The sequence below is a fragment of the Emydura macquarii genome, unplaced genomic scaffold, assembly GCF_026122565.2.
Source record: "Emydura macquarii macquarii isolate MOO-44397 ecotype Brisbane River unplaced genomic scaffold, CSIRO-AGI_Emac_v2 contig_3517, whole genome shotgun sequence".
Lineage (NCBI taxonomy): Eukaryota > Metazoa > Chordata > Testudines > Chelidae > Emydura > Emydura macquarii.
In genome coordinates this window covers 5,650,801-5,676,587 of record NW_027133654.1, presented here as the reverse complement: position 1 = coordinate 5,676,587, position 25,787 = coordinate 5,650,801, and the positions used below count along the sequence as shown (strand labels likewise).

Sequence of the window (25,787 nt, the reverse complement as noted above, 5' to 3'; positions counted from 1 at the left end):
CTAAGTAACACCTGTATTCTTGGAAAAGTGACAGGAATTCTTTAATGAGCACAAATAGTTCAAGTCATTTGAAAAATAGCATCTGCAGCAGCAGTGTCACCATTCTGGAGCACTGGTTTAGTACTGACTCAAAGGTAAGAACCACCTACTGAATTACCAGCACCCCTTCTGACAGCAAGAAAAAGAATAAAATAAGCTATCTCAGCGGTATGATGATGAGAAAAAAAGAGGACACACTGAATCAAGATTCTGTAGGACCATATGTTCAATAGATACAAGGAGAAAAGTCAGGAACCAATTCTTCCAAATTACTTTAATTCATGGACCTACGACATCTTTGGTTAAGGTAATAGGCTTTCAAAAAGCTGTACATGAACTTCTGAGATTGTCAATATTCTTCAGTCTTTATAGCTTAAAGTATTTCCTTTTATTATTGCCTAGGGCTCTGATGCCAGGCTTTTTCATAGCATTAATTAAACAATATGATTCACATTTCAGTATCAAGGTTTTTTTGCCTGCGGTGTAGCTGGTAGAAATGACCGTGGCAATGCTATGAGGGACGGGTTTTCACAGCCAGTTTTCATACATTCTAATTTCTAAATTCAAAAGAAATTTATAGCTAGACAGGGCCCATGAACTGTTAAATAGTATGTCATTTGTGTTGGAGCTGAAGAAGGAAAGAAGAGCTTTCAACCTTAGAGATTAGAAAAATAAATCGAGACTCTATTACTAAAGGAACCCTCAATAGGTCATTAGCCAGAATAGTTATGCTGCTCACCATCACTGAGCGCAGAGTTTTAAGGATTTGAGAAGAAGGAGAAATGGCTTGTTCTCTCCCTCCCATAACTAAGCACAGGAGATCCACAGGAGAGTTTCCTTCCCCATCTCTTCCTCTTGAACTCGGCAGTAGAAGCTCTCATCCCCTCTTTCTGAGGAAGGTCCTGAGCTCTTTCAGAGAGAAACTCCCTCTCCACATTCCTCCTCCTATCATAGTACCTGAACTCATCAAGAGAGGCTCCTCCCTCTTCTCCTGAGATAGCTCTTCCTGAGCTCTATAAGAAAGGATAATCCATTGGCCGGAGATGATCTCCTCTTAGCAGCTACATTTTAAATGAATTGAAGAGAAGGTGGGGACATGTGTCAGGGAGGATAGAGAGAAGGCTGCCAGAGTCAAGACAGGAGGTGGTGAGGGTGTGAATAAGAGTTTTAGCAGAGTGGACACAGGAAACAATCAAGATGTATGGGAAAAGGGTGTGGGGGAAAAGCCAAAGTTAGCCATCTCAGTTAGGGGCCTGAGTGAAAAGGAGGACAGTGGTGCTATCAACATAAAATGGAGGGTAAAGAGGAGGGTTTGGGGAGGAAGAAACATGGCCAAATGGGAACTCGTATGTTTAAGTTGTGGGTGAGGCATCTAGAAGATGATGCCAGAGAAACAGGCTGAAATGAGTGACTGGATGGATGGAGACAAGTCAGGAGCATGGTAAATATGAGAGGAATCAGTGAAAAGATGGTGGCTGAGAATCTATGGGAGCCAACAACAGAGTTCTGGGCAACCCCATGGAGAGCGGAAGAGCAGACAAATATGACTCACTAAAAAGGTGCTAAAGGAACGTCCAGAAAGTGAGGAGAAGGAGGACCGAGAGAGACAACATCACTAAACCTGAGGGAGTGCTCTAACTGCTGAGTTATGGGATATTCTGATGTTGGACTCTCTCAGTCTCTCCTGTCGATGCTGTTCCACTGTGGATAAATAATTCAAGAGTCATTAGGCCAGAGAGGAAGAAAAAGAGAATGACTTTGTACCCTGGTAATTACAGCATCCATCTGGGAGGTGGGAAACTCAGGGTCTGGTCCCCCTGCTCCAATGACTCAGGCACCACAATCACTTCCTGTTCCCTCTGTTTTGTGTGGACGGTGCCAAACTCATTTTCACAAGAAACAACTAAGCCGTCTGGCTCCAGGAGAGGAGCTCCCAGTTATGGATTGCTAGAAGAGATAGGTGCCTCCATGCAGCCTGGACTTAGGTACCCCATTCATTGTATAGGGAGTGTCGGTGCCTATCTCAGGCTTTGTGGATTGCAGCATTGTTCCTGTGATTGAAAAGAGATCTATACTTTACTCCAGTTCTCTAACAGATGTTTCTTGGTATATTTCTGCAATAGTTAAACCAATAGAGACTAGATGGACCTCATAGGACACAGAGAATACAGAAGAATCTGAAAATGTCTTGACTCCTTCTGATTGTATCAGGGAGCTGTTAGCATGAGTCATGCCGGTGATCCCAAAGTATGAGCTGACCCGTCAATGCGGATCTGTCAAAGTGTGAACTGGATTTGCCTGGTATATCTCAACCCTCAACCTTTTTAAAAGCTGAACCATTATCTTTATGAAAAGTATGTTTTTCCAATGAATGAAGACAGACAATGGGGATAAGGGAAGAACTCCTATAGCAGTCTTTTATGATTAAACTCATGCAACAGATAACAAAACCAGGGTATTCACAGGAGTTGCTCATTATCAGGCAGATGAAGCCTTTTAAAACAATGACTTTCAGTTGGTGTATAAATCATTAATAAGATTTATATTTCCAGTACACTTCCCATGACATTTTGTGGTAAAAGTAAAAAGGCAACCTTCAATCAAGTCTCTTTGGTACTTTTTGGTACCCAGGTTTTGTTTTGAAGACAATTTTTCAGAGAGGTTTAAATCCTTAATGTTTGGCAAAGACATGATTTTGCAGGGAATGTTTAGTTTGGAGAAGGACTGAAGTCCCTCAGCAGACTGTGTTCTGACGATAGAGTTTTCAAGCACCTCAAGAACGTAGATTGAGAATGAGTAAAGCACACGATCCATCAAGGTATGACAAGCAAGTTTCTGACTGGGAGCAAAGAGAAGATGATAGCTGAAAAAAGAAGCCAAGTTTCTCAAAGTGCAGAAGGCTGTTTGCTGAAACAAAAACTGCAGGAGAACTAGAAATTAAACTCTGAGATTCTAAAATATTTACAGATATTCCTGCCTACCAAGACACCACCTGCTGAAGCCAGTAGATATTAACAAGACCAAATTATCAACAAAGTGTCATTGTTCCAGTCAGCGTTAGTGATTCTCTTGAGATATTATGCAGGAAATTAAAGTTACAGGCTTCAGTATCCATGCTGCTCAAATTCTAAACATTCAAAAGTCCAAGTAAAAATAATTCTGCCACAATTTCTTAAACAGGAGAATCTGTTTAGCAAATACAGTTCACTTTTAAACACAGATGTCTTAAACACAAAGTACAGCATGCTAAACTGCACACAACATGTAACAGAGGTTGTAATGAAATTGTAGTGTAACAGAGGATTAAAAGCTACAGTACAGTGTTCTCAAAATACAGCCAATACAGGTGCACAAATTAACTGGTGAACATAAATAGAAAACACAACTAGTAGGTGAGGTGAATGATATTGGGAAAGGGACTTCTCAGTGCTATATTCTCTCTTACAGGAGAAGACCACTAAGGCTTATACTGACAGAAAAAACACAATGGCTAAACATCACTGATGTAACATCCTGTGTTCCCACTTTTAACTTGATTTTGTTACACTTTCTTTTAAAATGAGAAATACCATTTCTAAAAGAACTCTTCCACAGCTTTGTTTCATTGCTATATTTTCAGTAAGTCCCCATTGCCATAGGTGCCGCAAAAAGACATTATATTTTAGGCTTATTACTTCTGCTAGCAGAATATTATGCCCTGCAGAAATACAGAAGAAACTATGTCTGTCATTAAGAAGTTTATATATAAAGTTTTTATCATTAATAACTTTAACATTCCCTAAAGGGTTTAGGTATTAATAAAGAGAAAAGCTTATGTTATTAAAGTGAAGGGTTCCCCCCCCCCTATACTATGTAAAATGGCTATAAACTTCAGTACAAATGTTAGACTGTCCCTCAGTTTACATAACCCATATCACATAGGTCATAGGTCACCTGACTCATATATAGTAGCTCAATGTAGTGCAAGGTGAAGAAGGTCTCTGAGCTTTCATCTTCCCTTATATAATCTCTGTAAAATGGGGATAATGATACTGATCTCCTTTGAAGAGTGCTTTGAGATCTTCTGATGAAAAGCACTATATAACAGCTAAGTATTATTATTATTATAGTTGATATGTCCATCACTTTCATGCATAACAGTGCCCCTTCTCCACAAACTAAAAGTTACACCAGGTGTAAAACAACTGGCAGCAGAGAGGTTATGACATTTAATAAACAGGGATAAATATCCACTTGCGATTGTATGGAAATCTATTTTGTTGAGTAAATAAATTCAGATTTGAATCCAGGCCTACAGAGGTGAAATGTTTGAACATTCATGTGCAGTTCAAGCTACATTTCCACAAGGGAAGGAGGAATTCAGATTTAAGCCAGAGTCACAAATAAAGGTTAGATGGGCCAGCAGCTCAGTTACCAATAATCTAAAGAAAAAGATTGCGACTCTTCTCACCACTATAATCCAGCACTTTGAAATTCAGGTCAGTGGTACATGAAAGCTAATATGTAAGGGAAAGAGGTCCATAATGAGGAATAATCTTATTTTGCATGGAGAAGTCTGTTCAGGGTCCCGGTGGATTTCATGGATACTCTGGTGGTTGTGGACTGGGACAGAGGAGGTGAAGGCACCAGCACTTCAAGTGATTAAATAAAAGGGAAGAGAAGGAGCAACAAAAATGTAAAGGGAAGAAGTTATTTCATGCAGAACTAAATTCCAAGTCTAAGTATGGTTTGGGATAGAGGGTTGAAGTGCACTTGAAGTGCAGCTGGATAGGGCACGTAGTGGTTAAACTGAAGAGTGGAACATTTTGATGCACATTTAAAATGTTTCTAAACAAGTGGAGCTAAACAAGTGGAGCTTGCCTATTCAATTCAATGGATTCAGGGCTTCCTTTTCGACATTAGAAATATCAGGGCTTGACTTCCCTCCTTCTGGTGGAAGACTGTCTGGAGGACTGGAGAACTATGGGATAATGAAATCACAATAGGTAGGGGGTGTCAGTGGCAGTTTTGCTAGCCCTCACTTAAGACAGGAAGACAGTTTAAAATTCTTTGGGCCTGAATATTTTTGCTAAAATTGGATAGTTTTAAAAGCAGAAACCTCTGCATGAAAGATTCAACCTCCCCCCACCCCCAATGAAATACAATGAAATGTGGAAAAGTTGCAGTTCACCTTTCTACCTATTATGATGTCACTATATCACTTCTGTTCTTCCAGCCCTTGAGAGAGTGCCATCCAAAAGAAATATAGAAATCAAAACTTGATATTTCTGGTATTTCTCAGTAAAATATAAAAAAAAGAAAACTCACCTTGAAAAAAAAAAAGGTCATCTTGAAACATCACAATGGACACAAGTTAAGATTTTTATTTCTTTAAAAACAAGACAAGCTAAAAGCAACATCAATCAACATTCTGACAATATCTATTACAAACCTCTCACTTCCCGTTGCTGATATTCTTTGTTTTTAAGTATGGGATGTGAAATCCACAGCCAGGGATGATGCTTGCGGAGCTGAGGAAGTATGTAATGTGTTACGAATCCCACAGTCCATGCTAAAGCAAACAGCACAATGCTGAGAAATGGCTGGCCAAAGGAGGAAAATAATGGAATCATATTTACAAACAATATTTTAGACACAGTATTTTTTAATTTACTACAATTTAATCTTCCTTATGCATTTCTTTACAAGAAACATTGATTCTTATATAAAAAGTATCAAACACCACAAGTGGGAAGCAGCTGTGAGGTTCAGGAAATGAAAGCAACAACCTTTGTTCTTTTTCAAAATATACTTTACACACACATTTAAACAGAATTGTAACTAGAATTAAAAAAGCTAAGTTAGTCAAGTTTATGCAAGATTCCTCTCTTCCAATGGCTTCTATGTCATAAAGAAGACTAGTGTAAGACAAAGGTTTAGGGAAAACAATTACTAAATGCATAAAATTGTGCCTAATATAAATATCAATAACTGATTTGCAGTGTATATCAAAAGCCTTGAAATTATCCTTGTCATTCAATACATTTTCCTTAAATCATCTCTTCACAGCTCCTCTCTATTCTTGTCTGCTAAAACACCCTGTAGCTTTGCATAATAGAGATAATATCTTAGGGGAAAAATATTTAAAAGGAGGGGATTATAATAATACTTACCCTTAATGACAGAAACACGGTGCTGGCGCTGACTGCAAATGATAGAACAGCAGCCACTGCACAGACAATGAGATCCGATTTCAAGATTTCCTTCTGTGAATATAGTTTTTTTTAAATACAGAATTATCAAGTGAATACCATTTTAACTGGATAAATTAAATTACTCCATTATGAATTACTGATAGATTGCATTGTGATGACACTAATCATTATTTTACAACTTATAAATATATTTTAATGTAAAGGTATTTTCTGCTCTATGCTTTGCGAAATTATTTCCCCACATTCTAAGTCTGTAAAACGACCCTGTCAATCATATTACAATTTATCAAAATTCATTTTAAAGCATATTTTTAAACATTGTTTAATTGTAACATGGGAACCAGAACTCAAATGGTTTTACATTAAATTTGTGTCTACATTTATGCAATGGTATTTGTGGGGTTTTCTTTATTTTTGAAAATGGCAACAATCTGTTAAAATTCTGACTCCATTTACTGTTTTGAAGCATTGAGACTTTCCCATGCTAATGCAGTGTTTCTTCCATTGCTTAAATTACCTGTGCTTTCTGGGAGAATTTCTGTAATGTGTTTGTAAACATCAGTGATAATACGTTTATTATTTTGTACTACAGAGATGGGTCCAAGTTGTAATGTTTGGTTAAATATAAGGGTTCAAATTTCTCCAAGATTTGGGGGGTTTTCACAAGTGGGCCTATCTCTAATATTATGTAATGATAATGAAAGATAAAATTCACCTTCAAGTAAAGAATTCTAACTGGGCTAGAGTAATTGTATGTTGGAGAGATTGGAAAATATCTTCTTTCTAACCCATTTTTCTTGTGATTAAAATATTATTGTGAATAAACAAATTAACAATATGGTTTTTGAGGAATGTGAATTTTTGAGCTGTTGTATTTTAGAGGTCACAGAAATGTCATTGGTCATCAAGTCAGGAACGTGGCTTAGATTTACAACTAGACGTATTACTGAGGGTTAGCAGCACTTAACAGTGGCGGTAAGAGAAGGTGCTGACTGAATAAACTGAGTGCCTGCTGCTAGCTATTAAGCTAAATACTTGTAGTGCTTTAATTTAATTAACCTGGGATACAACAAAATTTCACTTAAAAGAAAACCTTATCTGATTCAAAATGTTACTAGACTATGCACCTAGCCCCAACAGCCAGCCTAGCCAACAATTGTTTCTGTGAGGAGGAAGAGGAGGAGGAGGAGAAGGGAGAAAATATAAAATAATGGTAGGATAACAGACCCAACAACAGGGAGATAAAATGAAACAGAGATGTAGGAGACAAGAGTTGAACAACAACTGGATTTTAAAGTATAGGGGGAGCTGTTTGTGACCATTATATTTTGGTCGCTTAATTTCAGTTATCAAAGATGCTTGCGACCTGTTTCTGAGAACTCTAACATCTCCACTGTTTATAGCAGGCCTTTGACATTCAGATGGATTAAAGCCCTTTGGCTTGAGAAATCCTTTTTCTGTATCGCATATAACTTTACTCAGGGTTAGCTGAAATATAAAGTGTTAATTGTCCTTTACTTTCCCTTGCTTGTGTGCCTCAGGGAAATGTTGGCAGACTGCCAATATGTTAATGGAACATGAACATTCTAAAGAATAAGATTCAAACTACTGTTAAAGCAGCAGCAGGCCCACCACACACAGGGAATAGCAATGCATGGAAATTAGGAGGAGTGCGAGCTGAGCTGGTCCAGGCTTCCAGCAGCCACCCTGCCTGCCCGGAGTCAGCACATGGCTCCAGTGGTCCATACCCATCTCTGAGGACACCACATGGGACAGAAGCATCCCAACTCAAGGGGTAGAGGGAAAGAGAGAACCAGGCCAGGCCAGCCCCTCACCATCAACCAACTCCTGATATCCTATCTGGTCCTGCCCCAGCAGCCCATTCCCACCCACAGGATAACAGCCTTCTTCTGATAACAGCTAACGTAGTTAGACCTGTAGCTCAAGTGGTAGCAGCCTGTACATCAGTACTGAAAGTTCAGGATTGAAACCCTGCAGATGATGCACATAATGGAATTTATTTTTACCTTTTTTCTTATTAAAAATACCTAGAAAATCACACACTAAAAACTCCATTAAAATAATGTTATTAAGGTTGCATAGTCAAGCACTTGAAAGCTAGGAAATGCCAGATTTATGGTTGCCTATGAAACCTTAATTTTGCCCTGCTGTGCATATCCATTATAATATAATATAATCTTTAATTATATAATCACATACCATTCTCAGTAATGCCAACTCCAAGTATTCAAAAATCATGAGTCAGGCCCCAAAGAAATCATGAGATGGCTACAAATTAATAAATGTACTTTTTTCATGTTTTCAAACTTTTCTCCAAAACCATGAAGGATAGAAACTTACTACTTTTAAAATAAAGACTGATATTCTCATGTAATCATATGCCCCCCAGAGCTGGGGTTTTGAGAAAAACATCAAATATCATGACATTTGCAATAAGATGCTGAGAGTAAATAAAACACTGCACATTTTTCAGAAGATCCTAGCACAAGGGGGTCATAATGGATGCACAAGAGAGCTGAATTAATGTTGGACAGGCCACCATTTCCTAACTTTCTAGTCCTTGACTTTGCAACCTGACATGGCTTTAATGTAATGTTTGATATACCTTATGTGTGAAAGCTTTGACCTCTGACCTTAGCAAAAATGCAATAGTGAAATAATCACTACCATTGGGATTGTTTTGTAGTTTTGAGTAAAAAGAGATTGTGCAGACAAAGACTCAGCATCACCATCCCACCATTCTATCAAAGAAATGTCTCTATTTTTTAAATGGCTATTCTGGATACCACCAGCTTGTGAGATTAAACAGGAAACCTGCTGTAAATTGTTTTTTCTTCTTGTTTTAAATTATACATTTGGAGCTTTGTATAAATCTTTTTACTAGCTATCTGACTGTTTGTACTAAAGGCCAGGAAGGAAATTGGGTTTGAATGTAACACATTAACACCCTCAGGCCACTGGTTAATGTAGTAATCAACCATGGGAATGCCTATAGAAATTAATTATAATGCTAGGAAGCTTCATTCTCAAAGTTGAATGGTCAATTATCCATCACAGTTGCATCGTAATTCTAGTTTTCAAAGCTGACAATTCTTATATAGCTATTTGAGCAGTGAAAAAATAGTGAAGTTCATGTAGCTAAACATTACTAATGCTATATTTATTGCTACTAACATTAATATGAAGTAATTATACAACAGAACCGATTTATTTTAATATTTAAACATATTCGCTCTCATCTTGGGAGTTAAATCAGTTATTTATATCTTAAATTTATTGATTAAAAAAGGCTCTAATTTAGCCTGAATGTTATGCATGTCTTATATATGTGCATAGGCCGGTGGGCACTGGATATTTTGTTGCACTTTGCCATCTTATACAGTTGATAGTGGCTGAGAAAACTTGTTTGGGCCATTACACAGGGGCATCCTGAAGGAAACAAAAGGAGGAAGAATATGCCACTAAAACTTCTCCTTTTGGTCCTCATGTAACAGTCTACCCAATTCCCAGATTGATCAGAGTTCTCATTACAGAGGATCTGAAAGCTATTTTTAGTTCACTTCTGAAAATTAATCAAGACCAGAGCTGGTTACCATTGCACATTCCCTTAACTACAGTGGAATAAGATCAGAATGGATTGTTGTTTGACTATTTCCCTCAAATTTGATGCACATATCTTTTTAGATGCCTATGCTCACTGGCATTGCATTGTGAGAACAATTGTGAGAACCTACTTAAATTGGTTCAACTATTTATTAAGACATAGGTGCCAGCCACTAAAGGGTTTAGACAGAGCATGTATTAAACTACAGTTGCCATCTCCTCTGCAGGGAGTACTGTGTCCTAGCATGCAAAAGGTAGCACCATGTATACCAAATTGTAGAATAGATGAGGTCAGACAGTACACTTGCCCTAGGCAATGAGCAATAAGTGGAAAGGATGTGTGGGTTATAAAAACAGAAGAAAATTATGCCTCCCACTATACCTATAATACAATCAACCAGTTCATAAAAATCAAGTGACAGTGGATTGTGACCATAAGCTATATGCCAAAAATGCCAGTCAGAGTATATAGCCAACCTTTATAATAAATACCTTGTATTTGTGCTTACAAGCCTCCCCGCATTAGTAGCCATACCTTTACTATGCAATTTGACCATACAAGTAAAATAATTGCTTCTAAACCAAGCAAGAAAGCAGTGAATTTTCCATGCACTCCTTAAACACTGCTTACTCCTACAGGTACTTGACACTTTAGGGATTATCTAGTTTCCAAGTGCTTGCAGGTGGCCATTATGGATGCTGTGCTGCAGAGAAGGAAAGGTTTCTGGCTGCTTGGAAGCAGGGCAATTCAGAACTTTTGGAAGGAATTAGCCCCACCTCAACCCTTCCGGAAACCTCATCCTCCACCAGTCTGAACTCTTGAAGTGTCCACCTTCGCCTGAGAACCAGTCACCAATACTTTTCTAATACTAATGAAACATGAAATGTAGATGGATCACTTTGGAAGTTTAGGATGGGATGGTGTGGGGAGTACCTGGTGTAAATTCAGAGCAAGGAGGCAGACAGTGTGAAATTATCAGCCTACTAAGAGAGAAAACAGGGACAGGCTAAGGAGATGGCAGTGTCTTGCATGGGGATTCACCTTCTCTTTGGGACTGGTCAGGGATCTGTGTGCTTCTCCCAATTTTAGACTGCAAAATAGGTCTGTGCTCTGTCTGACTCAGCAGTAGTGGTGCCTCCTCAGCACACAGAGAGGAATTCTTGCAGATTTTTTGGATCCACCCATGGCACAAGAGGAGAAAATACAGGGTTTTAGTTGATATCACAAAAATACTAGGGTGAAATCCAGGAGTTTTGCTATTGACTTCAGTGGGACTTGATTTTCTGTTCTTACTGGTTTATGTGTTACATAAGATAGCCTGCTGATTAGCTGGAGGGTGAGTGAGCAGGCTGCAAATCTATGCATGGTACATATAATTATTAGTAAACTGAGTGTTAGTCAGAGCAGAGGATCATTTCACATTCCCCATACTATGAAACTGTGTCATGTAACAATAGTAAAGAATCAGAGTTGCTTTCTTCTAACACTGAAAAGGAACCTTAGAGCAAGGAAAACAACATTATCCCTTATGCCTTCCTCTCCCTTTATCCCCTCACCATACTGTTTCCACTAGAAACTTCCCTAGTATCTCTCCTGCTTAGTTTCCTTCTGCAGATATAAAGAAACAGGATATATATATATATCCTCTCATTTTGTGTGTTTTTATTAAAAGTTGAGCATGGTTAAGGGATACCACAAGGGTGGATTGCAGGTTTCCAGTACATAAAATAAATAATTTAAAAAGTCTTACCACTGACTCTCTCATCTTCTCTGGGAGTGGATCTGTTGATGAATCTCTCAAATGTTGACGTAGAAAATGAGGAAAAAATTTACATTGAATAAGGGACCTAATGCAAAAAAGATTTCTGTTAGAATATTTCTGAATAACACCTTTTCAGCTAATGTGGTTATATGCCCTTATTATGGGGAGAATAGACATTTTAAGACCCCACTTTACCCTCACATATGCAGTGGCTATTGTACTCCTGAATAGCTGGGGATTGCTATAAAAAAGCTGCACATCTGGCTAGGGAAGTATCAGCTTCCTCACCAGTAAGGAAGTGTAGTCCAGAATCGGCAAAGTGGTCCCATCACTGTGCTTCAGCCTCGATTGGGAAGGATAAGATAGGGTAGGGAAGGGATTGAGAGGGTAGTTCAGTTCCATGCCCTTTCTAAGCTTTGACCACTACTGAGAATGCTGGCAAAGGGGTTCTTCAGTGCCACTTCTGATGTCAAAAACTCACATTAAAAAGGGCAAAGTGTTCATCTCAATATAAATCACATGTTCATCCTAACATCCTCCAAAACCTTCTCCCCTTCATCTTAAAGTTTATGCCATAGGCCATCCCTTAAACATGATTTCCAATCCCCTAAACTCCCTTCAGTTAAATTCAGAGTCATTAAAAATATCTTAAACCTCTTTTTGGGGATTATACATTTTAATCATGATTATACAATGAATACTTGATGTTGTAGAATCAGAAACTCACATTTTAATCTCAAACAAGACATTTAACAATAATTTGAACTTTTGAGGATTTGATTAAGGTTATTAAGGGATTAGAAACTAGACTTTAAAGATGGCCAAGCAATGAATTCAAAGACTCAAAATACCTTATTTAAAACAAAAGATAAGAGTTTTGTTTAATTAACAACCTTAATGGACTGGGAAGTATATCCTGAGGAAAATACATACTGAAAATTTAAAGAACTCATTCTTGAGTGATTATTTGGTATTTTCCTGTGTGTATTTTACACAAGAACTGAATAATAGTACAACAGTACTTCCTCACCCCACAACTATTTCTGGACTTTATAGCATAATGTACTGAGTTACATGTCACTCATATGGGACCTGATCCAAAGCCCATTGAAATAAATGGAAAGATTCAATGGGCTTTGAATTAGGCTCAAGAAGAGTAAGTGGAAACACTTTTTACTGCCTGCAGACACTTCAGACAGAATCAGCAGAATGTAATTATCTGACTTATTTGTCTCCAGGGATCATGAGAATGACTAAATGACTTACATACACCACACTGAAGAACTTAAGAATTCCAGTTAATACCACAACTCCTTTTCACCTTCCTGTTTCCTCCTCTGTGTAAAATGACTCCCCACTGTCTCCCTCAGTATCATCTGGCTCTCTCTGTGAATGACAGAAAAAGACCCCAACCAAGAGGGCAGGGGGTCCATGTTTCTACATGCATCTCTGCTTCTGTCAACCCAACCTTCAGATCATCATGTTGCTAATTCTACATTGGTTCTTCACTGTTCCTGGACTCAGTCTTTTTTTTATTGCTTACTACCTTAAAGAGGAGTTAACATTAGTGGAGAGGCAAAGCTGGTGAAACTGACTCTAGAAAAGAGTTGTGATCAGGTCGTGCTCCCCAAGGCTCAGAAACTCTTCCTCTTACAGTGCCTTCTAGTGCATCTCCCCAAACTCTGGTAATTAGCTTGTCCCCAGGAGATAGTTGGAGATAGTTAGCACCACAAAAGTTAATCATATAATTCCCAGACAGTAAAGTTTGGCCCAAAGAACTTGGTACTGATGAAAGGTACTAGATTTATTGTCCTGGTAATTGAAGCCCTTTATTCATTTACAGAACTGGTACACCATGGGCAGCAGGTGTGAACACTTCCCATTTCACCAAAGTACCTTTTGAAGAACCATCCTGTGATGAGAAATTGAATAGTTTGGTTTCTGTCTATTCATTCCTTGGTCTTTCTGCTGAGACCACTGACAGAGGCACTAGTTAATGACAAATCTGATGGTAGTTTTGCTAGGTGGACACCTGGCCACTGGAATGGACCAAGACCAAAACTTATTTCCCACAGGCTTCCAAACTAACGACACTGCTTTTCAGCCACTGACAATAGTCTTTGGCCCTGATCCAGCAAATGCTTTACTTTAACATTGTAAGTCATTCCACTGATTTCAATGGGACTACTCATAGTAGTATGCTTAAGCACATGCATAAATGTTTGCAGTATCAGTACCTTAATTTGTACTATTTGTCAAGAGGTAAATGTGTATCTTATTGCTAGTCCATTGAGATATCCAGTCCCTTTAAAAAAAGAAGGGTTCCTAAAACACTGATAACAATATCCATAAAAGTCCTCCGTTACTGTACTTTTTCAGTATAAGTTTATTTCCAGTGAGTCCCACGTCTACACAATCAACATAGTTAGAAGATGCTTCAAGTCACTGAATTCAGAAATCACCATCTCCAGACTTAAATATCACCCTCTGCAAGTTATAGTTTACATGCCATACAACATAACCAATGAAAAAAAATGTTTGCTGACAACTTACATAAGTACAGATGGATCACTGCTTTGCCTGCTAAGGTGATAAGAAAGTGCAACTAAAAGGCCACAGAAAGCAGAGAACAGTGCTGGAATGTGTCGAGCATCCCATGGTTCCTAATGGGAAGGACAAAAAGCAGAATACTTTTATGTTAGGAATGCAAAACTTACTTGTTAAAGGAAGCTAAATCCAGTATATACAGTGCTAAATCTATAGTACTCATATATCAAGGAGTTATAGTTCTCTCATATCACAACCTATTATTGTAAGAATGGCTGAGATGCTACAGACATGCTTTATAATTACACATGCTGTTTAATATCTCTGTAATCAGCAAGTAGAAAAGAAACTAGAAAACACATGAAAGGTTTTTTCCCTCTAAAAATGCTAAAGGCAAAATAATATTCATTAAATGAATAGAGATGTAAAATTAATTGTTTTGTATTTGCTAAACCTTAAATTCAAAGGTAGTTTACTTGATTTTCAGCCAGCTTTTTCAATAGCCTGCAGATGGACAGAGATATACCAAGTTCTATTGGCAATGTTAATGTAGACAGTAACATATGAACAAACAAAAAATGCAAGCATGTACAACACTCTTGCAAGGATCAAGCACTCTAACATTATTATTTATTATTAGCGGAGGTAAAACAGTGGTTGCCCTTGTTAAGGTGAACTCCAGCATCCACTTTCAGTTGCTCCTAACTGTCTAAAAAAAAAATGCTTTTTGAGCTAAAATTTTCCATGTTTAATCTCAATTCAGAATATTCATGGAAACTTTGAAGACTGATGCCCCAATATCTGAAAAATGGCTCCACCAAACGCACACTTCACAATATGGCTGAGTCACAATCTGCTTCTTGGACAGTGCAGTTACACACTTCCCCATGCGTGGGTCTTGTGCCTCAGCCACCATTGACTCTTTGGTGTGTGACTTCTTTTCCAAAACTGAAATACATTAAAGAGCCTTGCAATTTTAAAGCTGCTTTATACTGTATGAGAAATAACTCCTTCCCCTTCCTAATATTAAAAAACCCTAGACGATCATATCTATTTACATATTTTACCTTACTTTAATAGTCCATTACAGCATTCTGTTCTTAGCTGACCCTCTTCTGCAGCTAGTTACCTCTTTACTGATCTCCAGAACTAAACTACACAGCAATCAGGGGAAAAGAGAAAAACACCTTCTATGCCAATGGTGTAGAACGTTTTACAAAAAGTGTGTACACAAAAAGATTCAATTTCTCTAGCATCAATGTAATGAACCTATATCCATTTTGTCATTTTCCTTCTGACTAATGATGTCTGGTAGATCTCTAAATTAAAAAAGTTGAAAGAACAACATAGTCAATAATTGGACAATGATTTTTCCTCCTGGGGGAAACAGGAATGACAGGTTTCACTCTTGGATGGTGATGTATCTGTCAATCTGGAGAGGGAGTTTGTATTTCTTGTTGCATTCATTCTGTTGAGGTGATGTCTTGCTCTTTCATTCCATATACAATTTTGACTTTGATTCAGACACACAAGTAATGGTTTTTAAAGCAAGGGAAATGCAGGTGGCAGGGATAAGGAAGGATGAAAGCGAGGATTTAAAACAAACACTGAGGCTGAAAGAAAAGAAAGTTCTATTTCACCACAGATTCACCTAATCCAAAAATAACCAATTCAAAGGAAGATAAGAGCTTCTCTGGAATTTAAAAGTTTGTTGCACTGCAAGTAAAAAACATTAAAAAAAAAAAGTTAGGCATAGAAGAAGTATTCAAACAAACAAACAAAAAACAAGAAACTCACTCTCTCATGTCATTTGTCCCCTTTTTAAAGAAAAGACTTTTCAAGTCTGATAAACCTTTACATTTCAAAGCTACTTTGTAGTACTGCTCCCAACTGCTCCCAATTCTTCAGCCAGAGAACGTCCTGCACATGGCAGAATCACTGCAGTAACATGTAGTAATTATGGTTGTTTTGATTCGGAACATCCCCCTCATTACTGACAGCTAGTGCAGGCTGCTGCTACCATACCAGGAGTGACAGTACAAAGGGTACAGGAGTTTACATGGTCACAGGCTACAGTGTAGCTGGATGGTGAGACAAGCTCCATTTACGTAAGAGGTGACCTATAGGTTGGGAGTTTTAACCCTAACCCTATATATTTTAGCAATGCATATTGAGAAGCGATTTTGGGACTACTTATAATTTTATCACCATTCAGCCATTTTGTTCCCCCACCCCAAACTTTGTCTTCGATATACACTACACTTTGTTGAGCACAATTTACAAGACAGGTTTTTAAATTCAGCTGTTTTTAATTCCTTTATTTTTAAAGCCAAGGTAATAAATTTAAGTGGGAAAAACCCCTCGACCCATGCCCATTCTTGTAAAATATTTACCTCTTGGCTGAGATCACACAAGATAAACTTTAGCCAAAAAGAATTTTTCTGAAAGTTATGAGCAAGTGGAACCATGTGGTTGTAACTAAAATGTCTCCACAAATTTAACTATAGTATTTTGTTACCAAGCGTATTCTATTTTCAATGAACGTTAATGACAGGGGACTGTCAGTTGCCATAGGAACACTCATTATGCTCATTAGTCCATTCATGTGAATCCAGAAATAAGAATCAAAACGTTGATGTATTTACATGATCTGCTGATGGCAGAAAAGTTATTAGAGTGAAGGTAGGAAGTACCCATACATTTCCGTGAAGCTACCTCATTGCTCTCTTTCAAAACCTTCCTTTTATCTCCTGTTCCATGACTCCTACAAAAAAACTTAGCAATAGTTAAGCCACTGGTGTGCTGACACCACTGCCTATCATGCTGACCAACATGGTCTCACTGTTTTGTTGTAGTCCCATCTATCTGTTATCTCTTGTCGATACTTCAACTGTAAGCTCCTTGGGGCAGGGACTGTCTTTTTTTGTTCTATGTTTATACAATGCCTAGCACAATGGGGTCTTAGTCCATGACATGGGTGTCTAGAGGCTACTGTAATACAAATAAATAATACATTGTATTGATTTTATTGAATTTATTCAATTATTATTCACTGAGCACTTGCTGACATCTTTGTAGTTGTCATAAATCTCAAGAAAGTTATAAGGATCCCAAAAAGTATCCCAAAAAATAATAACACTTTTTATATTTATAAACCTTGAAAACAGCCAGTGTTAAAAATCAAGTTTCGCTGTGCTTGGTTTGACCTAGGTTTCAGCTAGTATTGAATTTACTAGTTATAAAACTCTAAAAATAGGGGTTTAGAAAGGAACTGCTGACACTGCTTTACTATGTGGCAATGTACAGTAATATACTCCTCATTCTCTCACACATAAAACTAATCTTCGACCGTCTCTGCTACTACAAACAGGTTTCTGTATACACATTTTACTATTCTTTTTGTTAAATCCAGAAGATAATATTTTATATATAAAATTGAAGAGCTACCTCACTAGTGAAAAGTACTAAAATACAACGTAATGTGTGCTTTTGGACATGGGTATGTTTACAAACAATTTACCATTCATTGCAAAGCATAGCATTTGACAGCTCTCTCCAAAACTGACATCCTTAATAGCCCTTGCCTGGACTCTAAGGGTATCTAAATTGGGAAGTATATAAATTGATGAACCTGTCTCTGGAAATCTGTTTGAAGTATTTTTATGTGGTCGAAATAGAGCTGTGTAATAAGCTTATAATTCTATATTTAGTCCCTTACTCACCTGGGAATTCTATGCATACGTAAGGGTCCATTCAATCTTGTTTAAAAAACACTTAGGGGCAGTTCTAGCTGTTTGAAGGGGAACTGTGAATTCTATTTTTGGCCACTGTAGAGCTTTAATTAAGAGAAATATATATCAAATTATTAGTGCATGGATGAAGTTAGTGTTCTTAAAAAGCATGTCTCAAGAAGCATTGTTCCACCTCATTATTATGACTGATGAGTTTGGGCCTGAATCAGACTACAAATCAAACCATGCTAACTCTGAGATGTTAAGAATGGGACCTAAAATAGGCAGTGAAATTTAGAAAACTTTAGTGCGCACTTGCAGGGTCTATGCACACCAATTAAGGCACAACACGTTAGTGCTTTTTAAAAATCACACCCCAGGAGAGTGCATTACCCTACTGTGTAGATAAGCACTTATTAGATACTAACAGAATTTTTCTAAAGGCAGGTGGATCCTATTGGTTATTAATAACCAGACAGTTTATAGTTCGGCAAAGTAAGCAATCTTAACTAAATCCTATGAAATTGAAGAAAATATTTAAATTAATTACTTAGAAGAAGCCATTTAAGCAGCTGTCTTAAAGCAGGCCAATTATGAATATTAAGAATCTTAAATCCAATTTAATCCCATTGTTTCTCTGTTTACTGATGTTTAGTCCCAGTCTCATCTCCAGAAATACTTGGTCTAACTATTTGGTGATTAACAGGTGAAATTGTTAATATTTTAAATTACAACAGCATTTCCATATCCCAACAAAATCACAAGAATTTTTCAATCTAATCCCTTGGCAGTGTCTTGGTTAACTTTCTCTCACCAATCCATGTTGAAATCTTGGGGAGGTTTCCTTGGTTTGGCTTCTTCTCTGTTCTTCTTAGGTCTTTGTAGTAGCTTGTTTTTAAGAGATGGATAGGATGAGTTGTGGAGTGCTTGCTGTTTAAGAGAGGGTGTGTGTGAGGTGTGCTCATTTCAAACTTTTTTTATACTCTTCTTCCTATTTCCATGAAGTTATAGGAAGATGACCTCTTCTAGACTTGTTTAGATTTAAGTTGGTTGTTGTCATTTGTTCACTGGCTGCATAACCTTTGGGGGTTGGCTTAGGTTACACTTTCAGCTGCTGAATGCGCAGTCTATTTAACGAATATGCAATGTTTCTAATTATCTTTGTTCTTTGTGTAGTGGGAAAATCCCAGATAATCTTTTAAAGTTAGGGGTTAACTTTTTCTTTTTATTCAATGCATTTTTTGAAATCTTTCTTCAATTTTATTTGAGTTCAACAGGAAATAAAATTCTGTTTGCAAAAAGTCCAAACACTCCTATTCTTCATATAAAAGTTTTTAGTTCTCAAAACTGTCTTCCTAAACTAAATAACTCTTAGAAGGCCATTATCTTAAATAGTTATTAAAGAAGTTGTTGGTTCTTTTATAACAATTTTTGGAGAAATGATTGTTCGGGTCTTTCTGTGTTGAGTGACGAGGTTACTTGCACGCTGCCAGTAATTAATTAATTCCCTATTAATTTAAATATTCTATGCTTAAATGGCTTCTTACTTTAGTTACTAGTTCAGCAAGTTCATTAAATTCCAAACATTTTACCATTAGCAATGAAATTAGGAAATTATATTAGGAGCTTTGCATTTAGCTAACATCTTGCAAATATGCCAATCAAATTTATTTCCCATTTCAATATTTAAGACGTAAACAAAAGTTTAAAATATTTCCAGCTACATATGTTTTTCCTAGAGGCTTTTAAAGAGACAAGCTGAAGTTTTTCTTTGAAAAGAAAGGTTGGGAGAGCTTCATGTAGGTCCATCTTATCCCTAAGTTTTATGGTTTATAAGGATCTTCAATAATTCTTCTCTTTGATGTCCATTTTGTGTGTACCAGTTGCAGTCTTTACAATTAAAATGCCTGTCAAATATTTTATACAAAGCACCAATCACAACAACCAAGCTCACATCCATTTTTCAAAACATAGTATAAAATAAATTCACAGAGAAAATTAAAACAAGTTTAATATGCAGCTTTTCTGAATTTCTATAAACACTCTTAGGGATAGTAAACATGGTTTTATGGCTAAGTGGAGGTTATCTTCCTGCTATTTACTTGTCCTTGGGAACAGAAAGCAGAAACCTTCTGCAATTTCTTTAACCAGCACGAACACTTTATAACAGAACTAACTAAAACATACACAGAGTTATATTTTCAAGCCACTATAACATACTTGTAGTTATATTTTAATATTCAGTAAAGGTGCAAACAAGTTTGTAATGGATCTAAACTTTTTAAAAATAAGTTATAATAATTTTTGCATCAATTCTGAGGTCTGTCCACCACAGCTGGAACAACATAGGAGAGAAGAAACAGGGGATTCCAGAATATTTCATGGTGTATTGCTATACCTCACAAAAGAATGTTGATGGACTGGTGGCAGCAGGGTAACCAATTGGAATGGTAGAGACAAAAAATGACACCGCTAAACCCAGGACTTTGAATAATTGGGGAAACAGTAAGATATACCAGAGGGTTTAAAAGAGCATCCCTTAAATATTTGGGCAAAAGCTCTGCATCTCCAAACTGATGGATACAATAAATGAGAATAAAAACACCTACTCCAGGAAACTCAGAGATAACCTCTTCATTGACTGGGTTCTAGGTTGGCTATTAGGACTGTCAATGTCTGTTGAAGCTTACAGAACTAAAGTCTACAGCAGAAATAAAGAGAGGCTGAACGGAACATGCATTCAAAACGAAACATGTGTTACCAACCACTTCAAAAGAGAAAGCTCTGTAATTAATGTTAGATACACTAATGCAAGAAAAGTCCAAAAGAGCTAATGAAACCCTATCCAAGTTATTGAATTTTATAGGAGCCATGGTTAAAAAGAAAATTAATAAAGGCCAGAAAGAATTGGAGTGATGCCTTGCAGGATGATATAGCTAAGTGATGGCAAGGAGGGATAAAAGAAAAAGTCCTTGTAACCAGGCAAACTAGTATTTGAATATATGGACTGTGATATTTATGCTCTCACCCTGTAAAATCAAATTAATAATATACAGTAGTCTTAAATGTAAAGCTGAGATAGGCAGCTGGTGTCATTTTGCTCAGATGATGTGGAAGTGTCACGTAGTACAAGATTTATGGAAAGATATTGTGCAGCAGGTGAAGGCTATAACCAAAATAAAATTTTGCCTAGCTAAAGAACTCTGTATGTTTGGGGCATTAGAATTTTTTTTTAAATTATTCAAGGTCGCTTATAACCACCACCAGACTTTGATGGCTTCCGTACACCAACTGTGTCAAAAAGAACACGACTCAAAAACTTTCTCCCCTCCTGAACTTTTCTACAGGTTGATACAATCCATACAAATAATTATATAATACCCGCCATTCAACAGGACCCCACAGAGGGGTCAGCCAGTGTGGAACATCTTGCAGGATTACGGCCTTGACTTCCTGTTATTCCTTTTTGGAGATTTTTGCTATTATGACTTTAGGTGTGGCCAATTATTCTACAATGTTTTTGTTATTGTTTACTGAACATTTTGGAATAAAAAGAAAAAAAAATCAGGTCAGCTGTAACACATCTAGCATAATTCCTATTCTATAGCATGCAAAAAAAAAACATTCTGAAATGATGGACACATGGGGCCACACACTTCCACCTCCCACTGAGAGAACAATGGGAGCAATTATTTGCCGAAGGTTTCAGAAGAACTAAAATATTATCCAAGAATTCTTTCGGACAAGTTAACTGAAACGTGGATGAAGGTTATTAAGTATTTGGCTAAAATTAAAAATACAAAAATAACTGATGAATTCCCATGGTACTCTCAAAGTGAAATTTTACAGCTACAGCACAAGGAATCCATGCGAAATTATCCTTGCTGCCTAACCAAAACCATGCTGAAATGTGACTGTCATTGGGTTGTTGTTCTGAGTCTATATATGTTTTCTGTTATTATAAAATGGAAAAATTAAGGTCACTTACATTGTCTCAAGAACATAAGTTCATAAATGTGGAATGTAACTTCTTGTTCTTTATACTAAAATTGAAAATTATATGGCAGTGTATTCTTTTAAAAAAGTGTCTCCAACACAAAAGATGGTGTTAACATTTCTGGTTGAATAATCATATGTATATACATGCTCTCCACTATGACAAGATCAATATTTGTTGCCTGACCAAGACCTGGCGCCCATTCTTTCATTGATTCATAGATTTAAAGGCCAGATGGGACCATTAGATCATCTAGTCTGACCTCTTGTATAAAACAGGCTACAGAACTTCATCCAGTTACTCCTGTATTAAGCCCAATAATTTGTATGTTTGGCTAAAATACATGTTCTCTGACCTTCTCTTTCATCCTGAGGCTGTTTCTCTGGCTTTAGCCTTTTGCCTCTAGCAAAAAATAGATAATAATAATGAAGCAATACATGCTAACCACAAAGCTTTTATAGAAGCCAAAACTTGAGGAAGATTCTGCCATTAACAACGTTGCCTCTTTGTATAAACACTTGCATAACCTAACTGACGATAAAGGTCATTCACTCAGTGTGGTCTATTCCAGTTCTGGTTATCTTATCAATGCAGAAGAAAAGTAGAGTAGCTTGCGTATCTCCCGTCAACTTCCTAACTTCTACTTACCACAGCACCTTCACTTCACTGCGCTGACAGGAAATGCCCTCCTGTCAACGCAGCGTTACTCTTTTTCCAGGGATGGATTTATTAAATCGACTTCCAGATCAAGTAAGCGGGTCTCCACCTCTGCTCAATCGATCCGATGGTGGGGAATTTGCTGCCATCAGTGAAGACATAACCCTAGTAATAGATTATTGCTAACCAATTGCTCACATCTCTAATCCCTTTGTCTGATCATTTTTCTAATCCTTTGATTGTTCTCCAAACTGAAACAGTCTAATAAAGCCTCCTCAACCTACTTTCTTCACAATTTCTCACACCTGCATAACCAGAATTAGTTTATTCTACTACCCACTGTTCCTCCTTCAAACCAAGGCATTGAGGAAAGGAATGAACAGTGTCATAATCAATCTAATTAAAATATCAATTTTATTTTTAAAATATTTCAGATTTGGGAGCTTTCATATTTTAAAAGTGGATAAAAAATAAAAACATCCATACTTTAATTTTGAATAAAGAAGGTCCAGAAAGAGTCTGTTTATCCAAATACCTAAAGAGGAAAAATAAGGCTGAACTTATTCATTCTACAGGATAACAAAAAAACCATGAGGACACAAGAAGATTTCAGGGTGGAAAGATTCAAGTTTGATATCACTGGAAGGTCTTTTTCTGTCTGAGTGTTTGGCATAAGCAATAATCTGCCATTGAAAACAGTGGAAGCCACGAGGATAGATATCCATTCTTCAATTTAGTTCAGGAAATAGAACGTTGCTGATTATAGCTGCTGAGATATAAGACGTCCTGCCAATACACAGTATAGATGTGACAGATTTAAGTTTCATCCCAGCAATAAATTTTGTCTACTTATAATCTCTTTATCTGGGTCAAGCTATCATATTTTCCTATTATATATCTTTTTGGCTGATGTATTTCTTTATCTCCACAATATAATGGAAATACCCATTATGTGTTTTTTTCTGTTGTGTCTGACAAATTTTGAATAAAAATAAAAAGACAAAAAATATTTGCATTTTGAACTCTGGCATTGTTTAGGTTTCTGCTTCTTCTGCTAGCTGCTCTGTTCCTTACCTTGCCCTCCCAATCATCACTACCCCATATGTCTAATCAAATTTATTAATATAGTTCATTAGCCTCATGCCATGACACATATATGATAAACACATCTCAACTATCTGTGTCATTCATCTGTTGCATCTTGTTCCACATTAAGTTCTGGAGCACACACAATCTTCTTTGTAATTGGTGTACACAGTACCTAGCACAATGGGGCCCTAATCTTTGGTGGGGTTTCCTAGGTGCTACCTTAATATAAGTAAATAGTAGCTTTGAAGCCTGACAAATTTGGAAGGTTCATAATTTCTGTCTTTGAGATTACCACATGCTTAATAATATCACTTTTCCCCATTCATTGCAAACTACAATTTAGTGAACCAGGCCCACTAGTGCCTGAGTTGCTTCGGGTTTGCTCTCTAGTGTCCAATAATTTTGGTAAGACTCAAGAATCAAACCCACTACCTGTAAAAAATACTTTGTTTCTGACACAGCCATAAGCACACATTTCACAAAGATCTCTATTTAAGACCACATTCTGCTACCCTTCAGTTGAATAGTCCCCTTTCTCCACAAATAGTCCCACCGAAGTCAGTGGGGTTACTCACAGTGTCAGGTACTACTCATGAGTAAGAGTGGAAGAATCATTCCCTTACAATAGTCTAGGTAGTCTAGTCTAAGGAGACAAAATGATTTAGGTGAGTTTAAGGAACAAGGGAGGTTAATGCCAGTATTCCTTTTGTGTTGTATAAAGGAAAGATGTATGAAAATTTTAAAACCCTAGTGGACTAAGGTTATGAGCCAAAGAAAGTGGAATTATCTCTATATGCTTTAAATTATCCTGCTTAGGAATATCTTCAGGAGAACAGTACCATAAAAATTCAAATTAGGTATAATTGTTCTGTGAGAACACAAAGTCTGCACTTAACATGGGTAATTTACAGCAGATATCTTGTAAATCTTTCACAGCACTCTCCAATTTCAGGGTAGCATTATCAGCATATTTCTAAGCAGTTTGAAGTCTAACCCATGGGCAAGATGGCTTATCTGCAAAGCCACCTGCATGTTGTAATTTAAACTAATATGCTGAAAAAAAAAAGAGTTGTATAAATGGGAAAATATTTTAAAAAGCTTTTCCCTAATGCTATTTACAAAAGCTATTTTTAAACTCTCTACCCCATAACTTCCCTAACTCTCACCTACCCTAACCTGTTGATCCTTCCTTTTCCATCTTTGTAAGAGACCTGATCCTTTCCCAGACACCTACAACAACCTCCATCCCCAAAAGTGCCCCTCCACACACCACCTTGATTCTCTTTTATTCAGTTTCCTGCTGACTGGCTCCTCAAATTCCTCTCTCCACACGTAGCTTCTAGTCAACCCTCCTCCCACTCCCAGTTCCAGACCCATTAGTATAAATGGGAACTGGTGACAGTGATGCAGGGATCTTGTGCCAGGGATAGGGAAAGCTTTCCAGCATCGTGGAAGTGGGCCAGGTCAAAGCAGGATTACTATAATCAATACAATAGACAGCTGGGGTCAGCAGTCACTATAGGCTAAAACCTTAAGTGGGGCACTGCAGCATACCTTAACTGCACGTTTTCACTGATTAATGTCACCTATGGAAGTGCCTTACGTGCTCTGTATGGGCTACTGGACTTTGCATCAATGTAATCCTGTTTTAGAATCTGCACGATTTCACCCTTTATTTACTCATATTTGTGAGGGACACGGACAAAAGTCTGGTCTACACGTAAAACTTAGGTCCACCTAGCTATATTGCTCAGGGCTGTGAAAAATTTCATCCCTTGTACAACATAGTTAGGTTGACCTAATCCTCACTGTAGACGCAATTAGGCCAATAGAAGAATTCTTCAGTTGACCTGGCTACTGCGTCTCAGAGAGGAGGATTATCTAAATCAACAGGAAAACCCCTTCTGTTGATGTAGGAAGCATCTACACTAGTACAGCACACCTGCAGCGCCACTGCTGTGCCACTGTAGTGTAGACATACCCTCAGATTTTCCAGTAGTAGAATCAGCATTGCCTAGAAGATCCTGTGAGCTGTTCAAAGACGTATTGCCTTGATGCATCATTAAAGCACCACTCCAGAGATATTTGATAGGCACAATAATCAAGTATCGAGCCTGCTATATGGTGCTATTAAAAGGATTAAGGA

The 25,787-nt window shown here is 37.3% G+C and overlaps 1 protein-coding gene across 1 annotated transcript in view; it reads right to left on the bottom strand.

The window, feature by feature from the left end:
• Positions 1–25,787, bottom strand: part of PCNX2 (pecanex 2) — a 200,369-nt gene that overhangs the window by 90,494 nt on the left and 84,088 nt on the right. The window contains exons 16-19 of the mRNA XM_067536007.1: positions 14,174–14,283; positions 11,609–11,705; positions 6,192–6,284; positions 5,471–5,621 (exon numbers count right to left, since the gene is read on the bottom strand). Coding sequence (XP_067392108.1) covers positions 5,471–5,621; positions 6,192–6,284; positions 11,609–11,705; positions 14,174–14,283 — 451 coding nt within the window. The remainder of the gene's footprint in view (positions 1–5,470; positions 5,622–6,191; positions 6,285–11,608; positions 11,706–14,173; positions 14,284–25,787) is intronic.